Consider the following 19195-nt stretch of genomic DNA (forward strand, 5'->3'; position numbering starts at 1 on the left):
ATTTCGCTGTATATTCATAATTTGAATAAATCAACAGTACTCCCTTTTTCTGTTTTAATTGCAATGAGATTGCTCAAGTGCTCCCTTTTAGGTGACTTGCGCATTATGTATACATGCATGTATACATAAAATTGTCGTGTACAGGACGTTTTATAAAATGTGATAAATTTTGGAAATAAAAGATTCTTTAAATAAAAATATAATACTTGGTATTTTTATAGTTTACCATAATAGTTAATGTTCTCAATCATTGATCAAATTGAAATATACAACACATCGACATAATTACAACACGTTATAGTACATTATATTTTCTAAAATACTTAGCTTTAAAACGTTTGCTATATATGTACATGTACGTTCTAGTATATACTAGATATACACAAACTTTATCATTGCTCTTAACAATTAGTTTTATAAAATCTCCAAATTCTTGCAATTATTTTTTTTTTTCTTTCAAAAATATATTCATGATATTAGGTTATCTCATTTTCACATCGTGAATCTCTTATTTCCCGAATGTAGCACACATTAAGAAACACCTTATACATACTTTCGACATACATAGAATACAAAGAATTTTGTATCTTGTAAAAGACTAATTTAAATCCACAAAAGAACCCGATAAGATTCGATACCTTTAATACATCATTCCTGATGAAACATTTGATTAAAAAACAGTATTAAAAAAAAATAACTGCTTTTTAAGCATAAACAATTGTAACATATGCAGGAATCGAGAAAACGAAAGGAAGATCCTGGGCGGTTGCGGTTTTGAACTCGAGATCTTCAAACTACTATTCCACACTGGCCACCCGCACCTTACCAACAATGACACAAACCATACACATATTTCTAGATGAGATCAATTGCATAACAGACACTACCATTGTGACGTGCAACTTAGAATTTATCTTACCTGGAATAGGCAGTAAGATGTACTTGTATCAGCAACTGTTCACACCACTGTTGCCACATAAGGTCTCGTGAAGGGGTTAGATCTCATTAAAACAGATTACGAAATGCTGTTTGCCAAAGAGGATATGGATATATATGAATAGCTTATGTTACTCGTTAACCAGACATCCACCAAGTACACTAGCTATAATTATTTCGTGAAGGTAGTCGTCTTGCAGGGTTCAGTTGTCTTTTTCTTGCTAAGTATGAGAACTTGGATAACCCTGCCCAGATATAATGTAGTAGTAAATTATACGATAGAATTGATCATGCGTATAATCACCAAGACAACATTAAAGCAAGGAAAAGCACAGGGAGAACCAATGTTGGTCACTACATCACATTTCACGGTATGGATCCCATGTTGCAGCATCCATAGGATGTCGACGTGACTTTGAACTACGATGATAGAACGGTTGGTTTATAATGTGGGAAACTTAAACATCGTGGATTTAAAAAGAAGAAATCTCCCCAGGTGCAGTAAATTCTCAATTGATTTGCAATAGTGGATTAGGATGCAAATTTTGCGGGATTATGAAATTTAGGATGAATCAGAAAATGGCACAAGTATCTACCAAGGCAATCGAGGATCGAGACTAGGAGCTTCTTGCATGTAAACATGATGGAACATTCAGGACATTTTGCATCGAGGAACCTTCAAACATGTAGTGTATCGAAATAAGGAACATGAATACCAAGGAGGGCTACAGTGGCGACATTGGTAAAGGCACAACTGACCAGCACGACGCCAGGGCTCTGAAGATCACGAATATGAATCCCACTGCTTGGGTCTTCCTTTTTCCTCAGTCCTTACAATTTTATATAGAGTCCTTTTGCAGTTAATAATATGATTCTTCTTTTTAGATAATATAAATCTAGATAACAAAAAATATATATTTTACAGTACCATTACATTGCTATGATTTTAAATAGATTGTTATCTTCATATAGATTACATGGTAATCTTTGCAATGAGAATGTTCAAACTGGATCACTCTTCTCGTAAAGCCGACAAACATTTCTTGAGCGATTCCGCGTGTGCCTGTAAATAAAACGAAACCAGAGTTTTAAAAACTAATTAACAACAGTGTACAAAATATGCTAAAAAATTAAAGCATCCTCACTTTTGCATGTTTTATTTCAAGTTCTGTTAATTCAATTAAGTTCTTTCTAAAAGCAGATACTCTCCTTGTCTTGAAATCCATTAATTCTGTAATAGAATTATATTGTAATCTTTTATAAAACAAATTAAAAAAGGAGAAATAAATATACATATCTATATATAAATAAATAACATTTACCCTCCTTTCCTTTTTCTGACATTTGTTCAAATTTCTCACATGCTTCTGTTTGAGCTTGTTCCGCCTGAACCAATAAAAATAAAAATAATTAAAAAATCCACGTCAATACGTAATACTACCAATATTTAACAACTTAATATTTTGTATAGAGGTGAGCTCTTTTTATTTAAACACATTATACAAGAATGAAACAAAAACATGCAATGTCGCACGATTATATTGCTCTGAAATTTTTTATATTTTTCATTATTTTATTAATAAAACATAGCTCTTAACATTTGTTGCTTTCAATAATTTTTCAAACCTATCTTTTCTTTTATTCATAGAATTATTTTTCAGATATATCTTAAACATTATTATATCCTAACATGTAAGTTTCACAGTACCAAAATACTAACATAAAGAATAAAAGGTTCATGCAAATTAATTTCATGCACATTGAATTAAAAAATAGTTATTTAAAACATATCTAGTTTCAATTCTCTCTTTTTCTCCAATATACAGTGACTGAATCAATCCTGTGAAAAGATTCCTACCTTATTTATAAAAGCAATAATTAGTATACAAATTATGAAATATAAAATTTCAATGTTAAAACCTTTGAATACGAGACCCTTGTATTTTAGGAAAACTAAAAATGACATTTAAAATTATTTTGCACTACAGCAAGGCGGCAAACATACAAATGGGGAAAAACACACCTCAGCAACCTCCACTGCCTTGATGAGCAAAAAAAGTTAAATTTTTAATTAGATACTAGTGAAACATCACATAGTATGCAAATACATACATATACTATATTTAGTATTTAAAGTATGTATATAATATATACACTCGTTTGTTATGTGCTAATTTTAGGTTCCGTATGAAAGTATCTACAGCGTGAAGTACTTACAGCATGAACATCTTTGTTTTTGGCCCGAGCTTTTTCAAGAGCACGATTTGCAGATTCATATGCGTGTAAAGCTTTCAATCTTCTAAACAAAAGCCGTTTAGCTGCAGCGGTATCCCTCATGTAGTAACGAAGAGTGTCTGATAATTTTAAATCTTCATCAGATGCTACTCGTCCCTCTATTTTCTATTACATTACAACATTGAAAATGTAAATAATATGAATAAATAAATGGAGTAAATTACATCAATAAATCTTACCCTTAATTTTTCAAACGTTTCTGCAATTTTTGTTAAAAATCTTTCCAATTTACCAGTATCAGTGGTAGCTAATTGCAAGAGATTTGTGGAAATTTTAATATATGAATCTGCTACATCTTTGTGTTTAGCAGTTTGACGATCCGCACGAGCTGTTGCTTCTTTTAAATTATGATGATAAGTTTGTAAAAATGACATTTCTTGATCAAAAAAGTCATTTACATCTTTTACAGTTGCAGATAAGTAGTATTCATCTGTAGTGGTAGAAAACGATTTTACCAGACCACCAAACATTTCCATTTTATTTTTCCCTAGAAAAGCAATGAACTTATATTTGTTATTTATATTGAAAATGATAAAGCTGATTATGAAAGAAAGCACAGAAATTGTTTTAAGGAATTAGTAGAAATTTTTACCTCTTACACAAAGATCTTGATCATATTCCAAAAACACTCTTAAATTATGATCATTTCGAAAAACTGGATGATGTGCTAATCTAGTTAAAAACATTTCATGCATAGCAACAGTTTTTTTAAATGTTGCTAAATATTCACTGTAAAAATATAGGTACATAAATTTTTTAGTACATATATATGCACAAATATATAAAAATTTTTGTACAACTTACGCTTCCAGTTCTTGTTTCATTTTGTTAAATTCCTCACGTGTCATATTACCCTCACCCTCTCCAAGTTTTTGTAACTTATCACGGGATGCATCAAAATCTGGTCGTGGTGGACAAGGTGGAATCTATAGGTACATATTTTTTACTACCCATTATTTAGAAGCACAATCATGTTTAAAATACAAACAAAAAAGAAGAAAACATACGATATAGCCAGCATATTCTTCATTTTCTTCAAATCTGTCATGTAACCATACAAATTCTTCATGTTGCCTTACAACTAAGTTATCTGGTTTTTGAAACTCAGGTAATGTAGTTGTTGTATGTACAGTGAATTTCACTTTATCTTTTTCACTAAGAGCATCTGAAATATCCACCTGTAATGACTTGTCAGAGAGGTCTACATTGTCAGCATGAATTGTCTGTAAATACAAATTTTCAGAATCAAGACAATATAAGCACGAAATATAAACAAGAATACTAAACAGGAAAAAAGTTTAATTTTAAATAAATATGCTTTACTTAACATATTCAAAGGAAATCAAAAAAATACTAATATAAGTACCTTTTTAGGAGGAACGTTATTTAAAATGTCGGCAGTATCACATATGCCGTCCTGAAACATTTTATTGAATTACAAAATTATATGAAGTATATTTTATAACACAGCAAAACTCAAACTGCACAGTATTAAATTCGTTAAAAAGGCAAATCGGTGGACAAGTGATAACAGGTTCCACCTACCATCATGGCGTCCAAGCGTCTCTGACACGTTCTGTTTTATACTATATAACTATAAGAATTAAACCGATAATAATTTAAATTGCACGATCTGAAATTTGAGTTTATAACTTCAAGAAAATATTGTTTTTCTTATACTATATATACGTATATACATATATAATCTTTTAGAATATTTTATCATTATTATTTGAATTATTTTGACAATTATTATTGTAATTAATAATGTACATTTATAATTATTATTACTATTATTATTTACCAGATAAAAGTTACCACTAGTAAAACACATTTAATCAAATGATAATATGGCGAAATGCGGTATGCTTAAAACGTGTTGACAAATCAGCTGTAAAAACAGGGAATAGAATACAATAAAATTGTTTGAAAAATTAAAAAAAAAAATATCGATAGATTTGAGAATGTTTCCTTGATAGATTTGTCAAACATGTAAATACCACTTGTTACTAAATTTTCATTAGAAAATTAATTAATTTATTTAATTTAAGGGCAAGAATTTAACAAATGTTCAAACCTATTGAACTATATGTTAATCATGTTTTCTTTGATATGATAAGAATATGATAATATGAATATATATTTTTACAATGAATTATGAAATATATATTATACTTAACTTTTTCCACTTGTTTTACAATTTTGACGGATTATGTATTTTAAATTTCTTAAGAACAACTATACACGTAGTCTTGTATTAGTTTCTGATCCTAGTTAGAAACAGTTTTCTATTGATCTATGTAACTTATATGATCGATTATTTAATTTGTAATTCCGAGTACATTGGTTTTATTTAAAATTTTACAATAAATCTATATACATTTTGTAACTGTTTCCTTGTAAGTTTAATGTGCTTATAATATTTTATGTTTTATAATTTTTTGTCACACAAAGTACGATTTATTATAGTACAATTTCAAATTTTTTTTTAATGTATTATAGTTAGTAACTGTCAGATTAACTTACAAATGTATATTTGTTTTGACATTTTTTGGTTAATTTTACAATTCCTTAATATATTAGTTTGACATATATTTTTTATATGCATTCCTACAGTTATTTAGGTTAGATTAAAGAGTAAATCATGTCCGCACAAATTTTTCAGTTAAACACAAATATTTATTTATATAAAATTCATGATATTAAAGATTGTTTGTCGTTATAAAAACGCGTTACAATTTATGTAATACAATAAATTGTTTAGAAAACAGTTAATTAATATTCTTATGTCTTCCATTATATTGCATTTATTGTAAATACATATATGGTTCTAATTATTTTTTGTATCTGTATAATATTTAATATATTGTACATAAATATTTAACATACATATATGTATATATACACATATACATTATTTGCCATTATCTTTTTAAAGCAGTAACAATGACAAGTCAATATGAAAAATTATCATGGAAGGGTAAGTGAATAAGAAATATTCTAATGATTTATAATTTTTTAAATTTAAATTTCAACGAATTGATTGAATCCTCTTATACATATATTTATATATAGAAGTGAGAGACTTATTTAGGACATGGAGAGAAGATAGTGAACGTAAAAGTCAAGATGTTGTGGATCTATGGGAATCCAAACTAATGGCAAAAATTGACCAACTTGGCAATGAAAGTATGATAGAGTGATTTCTTGTAAATATTTGATGATGTCAACTATCTTTATGATAAATTTATATGACTTTTACACAGGATATTTGGTTTTGGAACAAGTGTGTATAGCTGCATTGGATTGTTGTCGTCTTTCTTTAGCAGAATACTGCATTAAGATATTAAAGAAAGAATTTCCTAGCAGTTTAAGAGTTCATAAATACCATGCTATGCATTTAGAAGCTTTGGAAATGTAATATTCATTTATCAAAAAATTATTATGTGTTACATATATCTATATTATATAAAAGAAGTAATATGCATTTGTAGGTATGATGAAGCATTAGAAGTTTTGGATTCTATTATAAAAAGGGATGAAACTAATGCAGTACCAAGAAAAAGACGTATAGCTATATTAAAAGCAAAAGGTCGAATATCAGAAGCTATTAAAGAGCTTACAGAATATTTAAGAAAGTTAGTATTTTGATAAAATTTTATCTATACCTTAAAACTTTGACTTGCTGTATTTATTGTGGATATGTCTTTTCTCTGCTATAGATTTATGAGTGATCAAGAAGCATGGCATGAATTATGTGATTTATATTTACAAGAACAAGAATATTCTAAAGCTGCATTCTGCATGGAAGAACTTATATTGCATAATCCACATAGCCACTTAATTTATCAAAGATATGCAGAAATAAAATATTCTCAGGTAGTAAATAATACAATTAGTATTACTTAAAATTTGAATTTTGCTGAAATAATCATTCACTTATATTTAGGGTGGTTTTGAAAACATGGAATTGGCAAAAGCATATTTTTGTCAAGCTGCAAGATTGAATCCAAACAATATAAGAGCTTTGTATGGCTTGTTATTGGTAAGAATTATGATCATACATTCAAATATGTATTCCATTATCAAAGCTCTAACACAAGCTTACATTTATAGGCAACAAATAACATTGCTACATCACCTAAATGCACTTCTTCTAAAAAAAAAGATGCAATAAAATTAAGTGAATGGGCAGCTAATCAAATCGAAAAACAATACGAATCAAAAGTTTCGGACGAAAATATTAAAGCATTAGAAGGATTATTAGGACAATTGCAACTCGAAGTTTAAATATACAAATTTATATGTATGTACAAGTTTAAGTACCGTAACGAATGTAAATGTACTGTTCACTTCTTACAATCTATACACATATATAATTTATTGTTTCATTCAGAAACTTTGATATAAGTGTCTTTTAAAATGAAGTAATCTTATAAACATATATTGACATGTTTACTATACAAAACACGGAAAGGTATTATTTACTAATTAAGTGATTTGAAGGTTAATCAGGGAACATATTTCTATAAATTGCAAGATGCATAAAATCACATTAGATAAAAAAGTAGAACATAGCAAATAGAAGTTCGTAACTTTTGTAATGATTATTTAAAAATATTAAAAATTTATTTTATTATTGTTTTAGATTTTTTCCTGTTAGCAAATCTATTTATACATTCCTGCACAGTTTGTGGAATTCTTTGAATTGCATGTATGGTCATACTAGGTAATAGTTTAACAAAAATTATATTCTCAAATATGAAATTGAAGGAAAATAAACATTTGTTACACATAAAATAATTACAGAGTCATCTTTTTTCATTTTCTTTATTATTCTGTTCCCAAAGTTCTCTGTTCTTTGCTTTTTCTACAGCTTTCTTCATTCGTTTTTCCTTTCGGCTTTCATTTCGTAATGCAAAATATTTTTCTCGAAAATCAATTAAGTTTGTAGAAATTATTTCGTCTGATTCCTAAAAAAAAAAAATGTAAAGAATTCAATCAAATCGTTTCTTGATATTTCTATTAACGATTATACCAGAATACTTATTCATAGATACCACTGGATCCTTTATTTTTTTATAAGTTAATAATCTGCGACTAGTATAATTACTAAGTACTTGTTCTGAATTGGCTATTAATTCTAAACATGGATGTGTTGGTAATTGATTTTCTGAATATTGATCCCTGAAAAATATTGTTTTAAATTTGATTTTAAAGAATAAATGTGTATAATATTGTTAAATAATTTTTGGTATTACTAGTACAATTATTAGTATAAGCTACTTTATACTAATGTGTTTTACCTAAATAAAGGAAACCAGCATACTAATCTGCCAGTTACTTTAAGATGCTTAGCTGCAAAAGTTAGTAGATCTTTATACATTTCAGGTAAATCATAGCCAATTTTAGATGGTATATGAGAGGATGCTTGATGTTCCTCTATTACTGGATTTGATTTAGTTGTACCTATCCTTTCTGTTGCTTCTCTTATACCATAAGGAGCTATAATTAATAGGGAAATTAAATTATTTGCAAGAAAAATTATAATTTGGTAAGAAGGAATTATACTTACGGTCGGTAATTATAGCATCTATACACATATCAGAACGCCATAAAGGATAGGAAAAATCTGATACAACAACATCAATATAATATGATCTTTTTCCATATTGACTCATATTTGTAGCAATACTTTCATCCTTTTCCCTAATCTGGTAATTATTTTGACAAAAGATTAGTAATGACATTCAGTGTGAATAAAAAATAAATTTTTTTACCTTTTGTGATATTCTACTAGGTCTTGTACGACCATGAAGCATTAAAAAATCTATATCTGTCCCTAATGTATATCCTCCAAAATGAGAAGCAGCTACTAATAAAGATCCAGTGCCAACAAATGGATCAAGAACAATATCCCCCTTTTGAATTTGAGCTTGATTTGCCATTATCAATGACAATTGAGGATCCATAGATGTATTACCTATAAATTTTCTGGTTTTCAGAGATAGTTTCTGAATTAAATCCCTTTGTCCACTTGTAATCTACAAATGCATTATGAAACATAATATATATGTAATAACTTAATGTAATAGTATGATACAAAAATACTTACCCATCTACCAAAAAACAATTCATAAGGTGTTTCAGGAATGTCATTAGGATATAATCCATAAAATTCTATGTAACATAATGTTGTATCTGGATTATTTAATCTCACTGGTCCTTCTAATGGTAAATAACTGAAAGCCTTTTATAAACATTGTACTTATTGTAAAGTTAATTTAATGCAAAAGTTTTATATTTAGAGATTTATATAATTTGATTTTATAAAGTTTATGTAATTTTCTTATGCACTTACCTCAATCTTGTTTACCTTTTCACTTTGTGAAAAATGTTTACAAAATGTTTCAACTATTATTTTGAATGTTTTTTGTGGTCCACCGTACTTTTTAATTTCTGTGATTGGATACAGTTTTAATGTTTTGTGTAAATCTTCAATCCTTTTGCTACTAGCCCATAATTCCATACAAAACCGTACACCAACTGCTCTGCTTGAAATTTTATGTGCAACAGTCTCTGAAGGTAAGTTAACTATCCAATAAGGCTATGACAAAAATTATTTATAGTACTAATAAATACATTCAGCTACATTAAATAATGCAATTATTGTATTTTCTTACATGGTCTAACAATTTAGGATGAATATAAATATTTATACCCAGCATACTAAGGATAGATTCCATTTCCTAAAAAGAATAACTTTGAAGAATTTATAGAAAATAAAAAATAAAAATAAAATAAGATATTACTTACAGCTGCACGAAAATCAATGTGTTCTTGAGCAAACCAAAAAAGATACTTTTTCCATTGGTTACTCATTGTTACTGCTTTATATTTAACAAATGTAGCTTGAATAACATTATCTAAATTGTAATATTAATTGTATAAAACTATACTACATATATTTTAATACTGAAATATTGATTTCAAAGAGTTTTGCGTAAACTGATGCAATTGTAGAATTTGCATGCTTTATTTAAATTTTATAAAATCATTTACATTTGTAACATAAAATATTTAAATTTACTAATTCGTGTAATTTTATTTACATCAAAATACAGTTTAATAATTTGTACATAAATTATTTCATATTGTCTAAATTGTGTTTGTATGTAAACATAAAGATTATGTAACATCAAATAATATAAAATCTATGATCAACGAGACTATTTAACCAACGTGATCAACACAAAAATATGCTCTTCAGAATATATTGCAATGCGCATGCTTAATCGAAACCATAGATAAATAAAATACAGTGAGTCGATTATTATTGAAAAATTATGCCGTTACACTGTTTTCGACATTCTCATTATATGAAGACATTTATTTAAGTATAATTGTTTAACTTACTGTAATACATGTCAATTTGTCATTAAATATTAATATTTATTTCATGTGATACTAATCAAGGAAAAGCAAATTAAATTATCATACTAATAACAGTCCTTTTAATAATAGGATTTATTGAAAATTGTTTAACGATTAGGAAATACTGTTAAATTTAAAAAGAACATTTACGGGAAGAGCAAAAGAGAAATAGGAAATGCGCAAAAGCATTAGAAAGAGTAGAAACCATATTTGCGTGTAAAAGATTACATAAATTAAGAATAAAGTTCCAATTGAAATAGAGCAGAAATATTTCTGGAAATATAATGTATAGTGACATTGTTTAAAACAGTCGATAAGAGAGAGAACGATTATTTCATAATCGGTAGATCTGGAAGATTGTGGCTAATGAAACAGTGTACGAGGGGGCGCTATATGCGCAGTAACACTTCTTGTTGTTCTCATTCTAAGGTGGAATACCACTCGTCACTGTTTTCTGTTGTGTTTTTAGGCTGGAATCGGGCGAAAAACATGCCGTTTCGATAATCGAATGAGAAACAAAAGGTTCTTAAGCAGAGTTGTTGTATCCAAGCTTGAAGGAGGTGCTGTATTACAGACGTGTGTGAATGGTGCAGGTGTAATTTAATAAGAGCAGGGGAGGCTGGCGATTTAATAGGATATTGATTTGTCCGCGACTGCCTTGCTGGCTCCATCGCACACACGAACCAGGTAGCCATGAACGTCGATATTTTTGGGGCACTGCCTGGTGCAACGTGTCGGCTGTACATATGCCGTGTTCTAATGTGCTTACAGGCCTGATAAAGCCCAAAATGCAGCCAGCCATTGACGATATGTGTTAACGATATTAGTCGAATTACGGGTTACAACGACTACGTCCACTACTATCATAACGACCATCACGACGGCGACCAAAACGGCAACGACGACAACGACGACGACGGCGGTGACCACCACGACGACGACGACGGCGTCGGCGATCACGCCAACAATCACGACCACGACGACCAAAACGATAATCGCGACGGATACGACGAAAACGACAGCAACGGCAGTAACAGCAAAGACGTCAATTATAAAAAAAAGAAAGTGGTGTTACTATTGCATTGTGGATATTTTACAGAGATTTTCATTGCATTGGTTGTGTTCAATGTAATAGTTGAAAAATTAAATGTGCAAACAAGATACCTCAGACACAATGGATGCAACAAACAATGGAACATCAGGGAGTGCAGTGGCTTGTCCAGTATGTACCCTCTATTTGCGTGAGGGTATCAGTTTACAAAGACATTTGGACACTCATCCAAAGGAGCAAGTCATTGAAGCTCTTATCAAAGCTAGTAGTAATTCTTCGCAATTGCAACAGACTCAATTATTACCATCATCAGCGCCTCCAGCATCTTCAGCTATACAAGCACCACAAAATACACCTCAAGTTGCACAGAATTCTCATCTATCAGCTCAATCTCCATATCCTATAGGACCTATTTTTGAGTGTCCACCAATTAGTACTGTGATGCCACCTCAGTTTGCTTCATTTAGTTATCAGCAGTTTGTAAATAATGGCACTATGATGATACCACAATACACAATGGCTCCACAAGTTAATCAGATGATGCAAATGCTATATAATCCATATGGTATGTACCAGCAGCAACAAATACCAACTGTTCAAATGATTTCACCAGTCACAGCCATACCTAATACAGCTAGAGTTAAGCCAGTTGTGACTATGGCTGGTGAAACAAGTGGTAGAACTGCCATTGCTGTACCTGTAAATAATTCCGAGCCAAAACAAATTTTACCTGAAATTTTACCTGAATCGGAACAGGAGTCTGAACAAGTGTTACCAGATATTAATCTTCCAGTTTCTCCTCCATCATTAAATGAAGATACTTCTATGCAGCAAAATGAAAGTGAAGCTAGTACAATTCCAATAGGAAATGAGGAAGATGGACCCCATAGTTCAAGTACTCCAATAAAGCATATTGTGCAGAATGAGTATGATAGCATTCCAAGATCATTGGCAATCACTTGTGTCACTGATACACCAGATGATAAAGTTGAGAGTGTATTACCAGATATTGATGATGGAGAATCATCATGTGTTAATACAGATGTACAATGTAAGTCTATTGATTATGAATCATCAGAAATTGAAACATTTGAGCACACTTACAAAGAAGATGATGATAATGATAAAATTACTATGCCTGAAGTGTCACCAATAGTAACAGAAATTGAAAGCGAAGAAGCAACTAATGAAAAAGTTCCTTGCACTGAAGAGAAAAGTGAAAATGAAGGTACCTTAACAGAAAAGCCTTTAGAAGATACAATAAAGGAATCAGCTCAACCTGAAGTAGAACAATTAGAGCGTCTTTTAATCACCATCATAGACAATGAATTTAATGATACATCACAGAGAGAATCCACTTCTGAGGATGACCAAAAGAAAAATGAAGATACAAAGCAAAGTCCTTCTTCTGAAAAAATAGAAAGTGTAATCCATGAAACAACTAATATTTCCAGTGAACATGAAAGCAGTTGTAAATCTGATATAGACCTAAAACTTAGTGAACATGAAAGCAGTTGTAAATCTGATATGGAATTAAAACTTAGTCAAAATTCGGAAAATGATATAGAGATTACTGAAGAAAAGAAGAGCCCTTGTTTTTCATACCATTATAAAAACAGTTTATCTGCACCTGCATCACCTGCTCTACAAAAGAGACCTCGTAGAACCTACTCTGTTTGTTCAGAATTTGGTTCAAATGAAAATCTCAATTCTTATCCAATTGGTTTTGATGCAAATACATTACAAGATGAAGATGATGAAGATGAAAAGAATGAAGCAGAAGATAATTTTGATGAGGCAGATATGGAAATAGAAGAAATACCTAGCCCACATACTCCTTTCACTAAATATGGTGAGAGTTCTGAACATGTCAGATCACATACTCCATTATCTGTAAGTAGTGGTATATCTGTTTTAAGGGTCAGAAAAGATCTCAGTAAACCATGTTCACCTGCTTCGGTACATTCATTTTGTCATATGGATGCTAATGGTATAAATCATGATGAAGAAAGTAATGCAGCAATGGATGTATCACCAGAAAAAGATCCTATTGATTGTTCTTCAGCAGTACAGGATGTAAAGGTTGATCAATCAGAACTTCCCTTAAGTGAAAATGAGAAAAAAATGGAAGGGAATTCGGCATATCAATCTGTAATCACTGAGCATATAAGTTCATTTCCTACAATTCATTCACAACATTCTCAACAATCAACATCAATGGATGAATCATACAATACACCAAATAAAAGTAATAACCTTGTAAATTTGTCAGAATCTAGTGATGTTGCAAGTAGTTCTGATTCAAAAAGTTTTCATTCATCTAAATCAATTATACAAAAGCAATCAGTGGAACTTCTTAGTTTAAATGAAGATGCCCATGCAGGTCCAATGAATGTATTTGAATTTGATGGGCTTCAAATCTTAGTTCCTAGTACATTTATAAGTGATTCTTCACAAAAAGCTGTTAGTGCAACCAGCCAACAATCCATGGCAAGTAGTGAAGGTGGAGTAGGTGCAGATGAAGAGGTTAAAAGCATTAACATGAGAGCTGATGAAACTATGCCACCCAGAGGTGAATTATCTGAACAAGAAAGCAATGGATGTACAGAACAGTCTGCGTGGCAGGATTTGAGAAAATAGTAAAGTATTTGAATTTTATGAATTGAATCAATTTTCCATAAAGTAATTCAAATGTCCTATTAAATTAAAGTAAGAAAGAAAGTTACAAGTATAATTCAAAATTTTATTATGTACTTATTAGTATTAAATTAATGTTAAGCATAGAACAAAATTGTTTATAAAAGTTGAACTTAAAACTTTTCTCATAAATGTATTTTACATATTTAGTTATACACTGGTCAAGAATCATCACGGATGTCAACCTCTTACGATTTAATGGCACGCGAAAGTTGGGAAGAATCTGAAGGATCAGACAATGAAATTGGAGGCCCACTATTAGATAGCAGATCTTTAGCGACACATTTTACATCAAGTTTATTTTTAGATCGAGATAGGAAAACTCCTACGAAAAGAACATTCAAATGTTATCATTGTCCACAAGTATTTGAATGCCCGAAAGAACGTCGAGTACATAGTACCACCGCGCACAAAGAAGCTGGACCGAGTAGCAGTAGAGAATCTACCGATCAACCTGAAGTAAAGGATATTAAGTTACTGGATGGCCGTATGAATGTGTTTGAAGATATTTTTGTACCAGGTTTACATGTTCAACAAGTTTATCATCAACAACCACTGTTACATCAACTTCAACCTCCACAATCATCAGAATTGACTACAAAAGTAGAAACAGATCAAAAAATTGAAACGTTAGTAATACCATCAAACATTGAAGTGATTTGCACACTTTGCAATCAAAGATTTAGTAGTGAAAAATCATTACAGCTACATCATAGAAGAGTACATATTGCAGAAACAACAAAACGAATTCGCGAGAGCACCAAGTGCCAGATATGTCATGAAGAATTTCCTTCACTTTTATTGTTTAATGCCCATTTAAAAATACATCCATTAGAATGTAGTCAGTGTGGAAAGTATTTTTATAGAAAACAAAATTTCAAGCTACACATGAAACGACATTTAGGAATTAAACCATTTCCGTGTACCGTTTGCGATAAAGCATTTTTAACGAAACAAAAATTGGACGAACATACTAATGGTCATACCGGGAATGCACCTGTTAAGTGTAATCTTTGCAATGAAACATTTCGTAGATATTCAAATTTAACTCAGCACAAAAATAGACATCATCTGAATATAAAGAAGAAATTGAAAGATTACATATGTCATTGTGGTGAGGTTTTTCATACAAAGAAAAAATTAGCTTGGCATAAAGAAACACACGATGAAAAACCCAAAGCATGTACATATTGCAATGAAAGATTCATTCACATGGCCAGCTTGACTCGACACATGCGCCGAGCTCATAACAAAAGATTCGTTCCAGATGCTCAAAGAGAGAGCGAAAATGTTGAATGTCCCGTATGTAAGTGTATTTATTTGCGATCTTCCTTAGCAGTACATATGCGAGTTCATAATGGTGAAAGACCATATGAATGTCAAGTTTGCTCTAAAGCATTTAGTACTAAGTGGAACTTACAATTGCACAAATGGACTCACGCTGCCCGTAGCACCAAACCTTTCAAGTGTAATCAGTGTAGTGGCGCGTTTTACCGGCACAGTGATTATACTGCTCATATGAATTCTCATAGAAACGTGCGTCCTTACACCTGTAACTATTGTGGAGCGCAGTTCATACGAAAGTATAATTGTTTGAGGCATGTAAAAGAACACGAAGAGAACAAAGCATATACATGCGATGTATGCAACAAAACTTTTCATAGATCATATTACCTAAAAGAACACTTGCGAGTACATTCAGGTGCCAGACCATATACATGTCATATTTGTGGAAAATCTAGCGGTACGAAATCCAATCATAACAAACATGTCAGAATTCATCATGCACGAGAACCTGTAACTACCGAAAATTAAAGAACGAACGAGACTTTTCATCCAATTTATTCAGTATCATTATTTTTTAAAATATCGTGGAACAATACTTCACCTTATTCCTTTTACCTCTTATTTCTTTATCTATTAAAAGTTTTGTCTTCATTTGAGAAATGAAGAAAATATTTAAGCACAAAACAAAGCGACGAAATAAGTGTAATATATCTCATACAGAGTAATTCACCTAACTTGTCGATCTGAAATTACTCGAAAATTATTTGTTGTACGGAAAATTGTATGAAAATACTAACTTTAAATCTATTATGCCTTAATGCTTATTTACTCAGTTTTTAATGCACTTTTAATATCCGTAAAGAAATATAGGGTGTTCCATTTAAAAAAAAAATCAAGGAGACCTTTAAAACTTTATGTATGTCCCACTTGAAATCACGCAACTTTTGTTTCATCCACTTTTTCTTGTAGTTAATAATTTACGAGTAATTTCAAGTCGTTAAGTTAGGTGATTCACCCTGTATATTACTTCTTTAAAAAATCTCGTTCGTTTTTATCATTATTTCTTAGATATTTTAATATAGACATTTTAAACTTGAATTAACTGCTGGTGTTACTAGCGGTACTTTGTCTGATAAAAAAGTTTAATTTGTCTTAATTGCAAGAAAAAGACGATTTTACGTTGTATTGTGCATTGTGCATTGTATGTTGCACTTCGTAAATTTTCGTCATATAGTCTGCTAAATACAATGACTCGAGACTGTAACTACTTAAGATAATAATAAATTTTTAACAAATATTAACTGGTACATGTTGTCTGGAGATTTGAGTAACTTCCATAAAGGAAGACTATACGATGAAATGCTTTTTGCCAACTTACACTAATTAACTATTAGGTAATAATAACTAACTGATCAATATTATGAAATCATTAAGCACTTTTTATGTGTTGATCGTGGTATGAAATTTTTTTACAATAACTATTTTACACGAAGCATGCATATTGCGGTATTGCGCATTGGCATTGGATGCAAGAAGGAACTGGAAGGCCCATATTAATTTGCGTTAAAATTACGACGCGTAAGGCCCTATCGATAATTAGCGTTATTAATTATCACAAGGTAGTTACGGATCTTAGTTATTATTCTTTTATATTTATATATTTTGCAAACTATAATAATTTTTATTGCTAATTGTAATTCCAAGACTGATCGATGTTGGTTCCTCATATTGCTCTCCAATATAAACGTAACACGTCAAATATAATGTCTTAAATGATAAACAAGATTTCCGAATCTTATGAACAATTGCGTGTACGATTGTTTGAAATATATAATATAATGATACTGTGTTAAGTGTTACTAGCTAATTGTTTTATATTAAAATGTTTGACAGAACATACATCATTTAAATTCAAGAGAGCAGTATGAATAAAGGAGCTCTAAATTATTACATGTATTCAAAATACGTTGAACCGTACGAAGGACGTGTTGTTGTTACGAAACTGAGTTTCTACAAACCGTTCATGTAAATCTAAACAAAACTACATGAAACATTTTTAAGATAATTATACTATTTCTATACTACACTTTGAGTTTGTACTTGTTAATAGTTATTTAGCAAATTACCCTTTAGAATTGATAATGTATAATTGTTCGGCTTTCTTCTCGGGCAGGAAGAAACTGTGTTTCGTTAATAGTTAAATACAATTTTTAATATCATCAGTCATTAAATGAAACTTATTTACATGCATGACCAACATCGACGTCCAAATGTGCAATCGTTTAGTTAAACATGTGCATTCTAATTGAATGCAGTTGTAGATAATGTAAATATGTATATCAGTTTTATTTTATAACTGGGCCAACGAATTGTGTTGGCAATTAATAATTGTCTAAAAGCGACTCGTACTCTTATGAGAATAAAAATAGGATAATTATTATCATTAAAAAAAAAAACAAAAAAAAAACCTATAAATCAGCAACATGTGTATACCTTAATAAAAATTATGTATTGAGGTACTTTTTTAAATAAGTTTTTCTTTGTATTTTTATTACAAGTACCAATACCGTATTTAATCCTTGTTTATGTAAGGAAAATAATATTTACCATAAAGCAAATGATAATGTGAACTAAAAATATGTAAAAATGTGATAAACAATTACTCCAAATGTAAGATATTATATTCATTCTGAATTCAGTAAAAATGTTTGAGATAAACGTGTTGTGGATAAAAGAGGCAAAGATGTACTTTTTTTCATTTTTCAGAATAGGTGAATGAAAAATTAATTTTAAGTAAATGAAGTTTATTTAAGTGTATATAGACACGTGTATGTATTACGTGATTATTCAATTATCAATTCATGAAGTACTAGATATTATGTGATTTAAAGTACAATAATTAATCATATTTATTATAGTATTTATCGATAAATTGAAGAAAAAGTATAACAATTTTAATAATATGCATATTTCTACAAATAGAATTTTATTAATTTAATAATTGAAAAGGTGCGATCTACATATAAACCATGTTTGTATTTGAATAGATGTGTTTATTTTGAGATTGAATAATTTTTACATTTGAAATCGCATTCATTCAAAGTACTTGTTATAGAAAATAGGAATTTGTAGTAGAAGGATTTAAATATTCATAGTTTTTATGGAAACTATAATCATCTAATGAACATTGGTACAAGTTCAGTTAGAATCAAATTAACAAAATATAACTAGTATTTTTATACGTTATTTCAAGTATCACATTGGCAAGAAAATTTTGAAACTTTCATTTAACAGGTTTTGTGCATACATATGTTGCATCAATTTATATTTAAGAAGTACGATTTCACAAATCGATTTTACTTCGAAAAAAAGTAAACATTAAAAAAATATATACTTCTGAAAATTTGTGTTAAATTTCACTTGAAAATTATAAAATCTGGTAATTTATAGCATTAAATATGGCTTTCGTCTTACTACATTTTAAGGTTTCTACTG

At 30.0% G+C, this 19195-nt stretch overlaps 4 protein-coding genes across 5 annotated transcripts; 2 read left to right on the forward strand and 2 right to left on the reverse strand.

The window, feature by feature from the left end:
- Window positions 1–1919: 1919 nt before the first annotated feature.
- On the reverse strand, window positions 1920–4780 carry LOC108570910 (sorting nexin-6). 2 transcript variants are annotated; one of them, XM_017932843.1, is made up of 10 exons: window positions 4777–4780; window positions 4598–4648; window positions 4239–4454; window positions 4036–4157; window positions 3824–3960; window positions 3411–3718; window positions 3154–3336; window positions 2259–2322; window positions 2082–2167; window positions 1920–1999 (listed from the first exon to the last, which is right to left on the reverse strand). In XM_017932843.1, exons 1-10 carry the CDS (start codon window positions 4777–4779, stop codon window positions 1949–1951), a joined length of 1221 nt encoding a protein of 406 aa, XP_017788332.1. In that variant the 5' UTR covers window position 4780; the 3' UTR covers window positions 1920–1948. The 2 variants fall into 2 exon arrangements, with proteins under 2 accessions (XP_017788332.1, XP_017788331.1); XM_017932842.1 differs by lacking the exon at window positions 4777–4780 and having other exon boundaries at window positions 4598–4732.
- A 1369-nt stretch (window positions 4781–6149) lies between these two features.
- Window positions 6150–7521, forward strand: LOC108570916 (ER membrane protein complex subunit 2-like). The gene is made up of 7 exons (XM_017932852.1): window positions 6150–6211; window positions 6307–6420; window positions 6498–6648; window positions 6726–6869; window positions 6954–7110; window positions 7181–7276; window positions 7348–7521. Exons 1-7 carry the CDS (start codon window positions 6178–6180, stop codon window positions 7519–7521), a joined length of 870 nt encoding a protein of 289 aa, XP_017788341.1. The 5' UTR covers window positions 6150–6177.
- Window positions 7522–8042: 521 nt separating this feature from the next.
- Window positions 8043–10116, reverse strand: LOC108570918 (tRNA (guanine(10)-N2)-methyltransferase homolog). Its single transcript, XM_017932856.1, has 9 exons — window positions 10048–10116; window positions 9915–9980; window positions 9593–9838; window positions 9347–9481; window positions 9012–9275; window positions 8807–8945; window positions 8538–8736; window positions 8292–8418; window positions 8043–8204 (listed from the first exon to the last, which is right to left on the reverse strand). Exons 1-9 carry the CDS (start codon window positions 10111–10113, stop codon window positions 8043–8045), a joined length of 1404 nt encoding a protein of 467 aa, XP_017788345.1. The 5' UTR covers window positions 10114–10116.
- A 1634-nt stretch (window positions 10117–11750) lies between these two features.
- LOC108570893 lies at window positions 11751–16228 on the forward strand. The gene is made up of 2 exons (XM_017932823.1): window positions 11751–14339; window positions 14562–16228. The coding sequence occupies exons 1-2, from the start codon at window positions 11813–11815 to the stop codon at window positions 16226–16228; spliced, it is 4194 nt and encodes a 1397-aa protein (XP_017788312.1). The 5' UTR covers window positions 11751–11812.
- The last annotated feature ends 2967 nt before the right edge of the window (window positions 16229–19195 follow it).

This window comes from Habropoda laboriosa, unplaced genomic scaffold, assembly GCF_001263275.1.
Source record: "Habropoda laboriosa isolate 0110345459 unplaced genomic scaffold, ASM126327v1 scaffold90, whole genome shotgun sequence".
NCBI classification, from domain to species: Eukaryota; Metazoa; Arthropoda; class Insecta; order Hymenoptera; family Apidae; genus Habropoda; species Habropoda laboriosa.

Coding starts and splice junctions, on each gene's coding strand:
- LOC108570910 (XM_017932842.1), bottom strand. CDS start 4,657: ATGTTTCAGGACGGCATATGTGATACTGCCGACATTTTAAATAACGTT. Junction 4,455..4,597: donor ATAACGTTCCTCCTAAAAAG/GTACTTATATTA, acceptor TTGTATTTACAG/ACAATTCATGCTGACAATGT. Junction 3,961..4,035: donor ATGAAACAAGAACTGGAAGC/GTAAGTTGTACA, acceptor ATATTTTTACAG/TGAATATTTAGCAACATTTA.
- LOC108570916 (XM_017932852.1), top strand. CDS start 6,178: ATGACAAGTCAATATGAAAAATTATCATGGAAGG. Junction 6,870..6,953: donor CTTACAGAATATTTAAGAAA/GTTAGTATTTTG, acceptor TCTCTGCTATAG/ATTTATGAGTGATCAAGAAG. Junction 7,277..7,347: donor CTTTGTATGGCTTGTTATTG/GTAAGAATTATG, acceptor TTACATTTATAG/GCAACAAATAACATTGCTAC.
- LOC108570918 (XM_017932856.1), bottom strand. CDS start 10,113: ATGAGTAACCAATGGAAAAAGTATCTTTTTTGGTTTGCTCAAGAACAC. Junction 9,839..9,914: donor ATCCTAAATTGTTAGACCAT/GTAAGAAAATAC, acceptor TTTTTGTCATAG/CCTTATTGGATAGTTAACTT. Junction 8,205..8,291: donor AAAAAATAAAGGATCCAGTG/GTATCTATGAAT, acceptor TTTTTTTTTTAG/GAATCAGACGAAATAATTTC.
- LOC108570893 (XM_017932823.1), top strand. CDS start 11,813: ATGTGCAAACAAGATACCTCAGACACAATGGATGCAACAAACAATGGA. Junction 14,340..14,561: donor TACAGAACAGTCTGCGTGGC/AGGATTTGAGAA, acceptor TTTTACATATTT/AGTTATACACTGGTCAAGAA.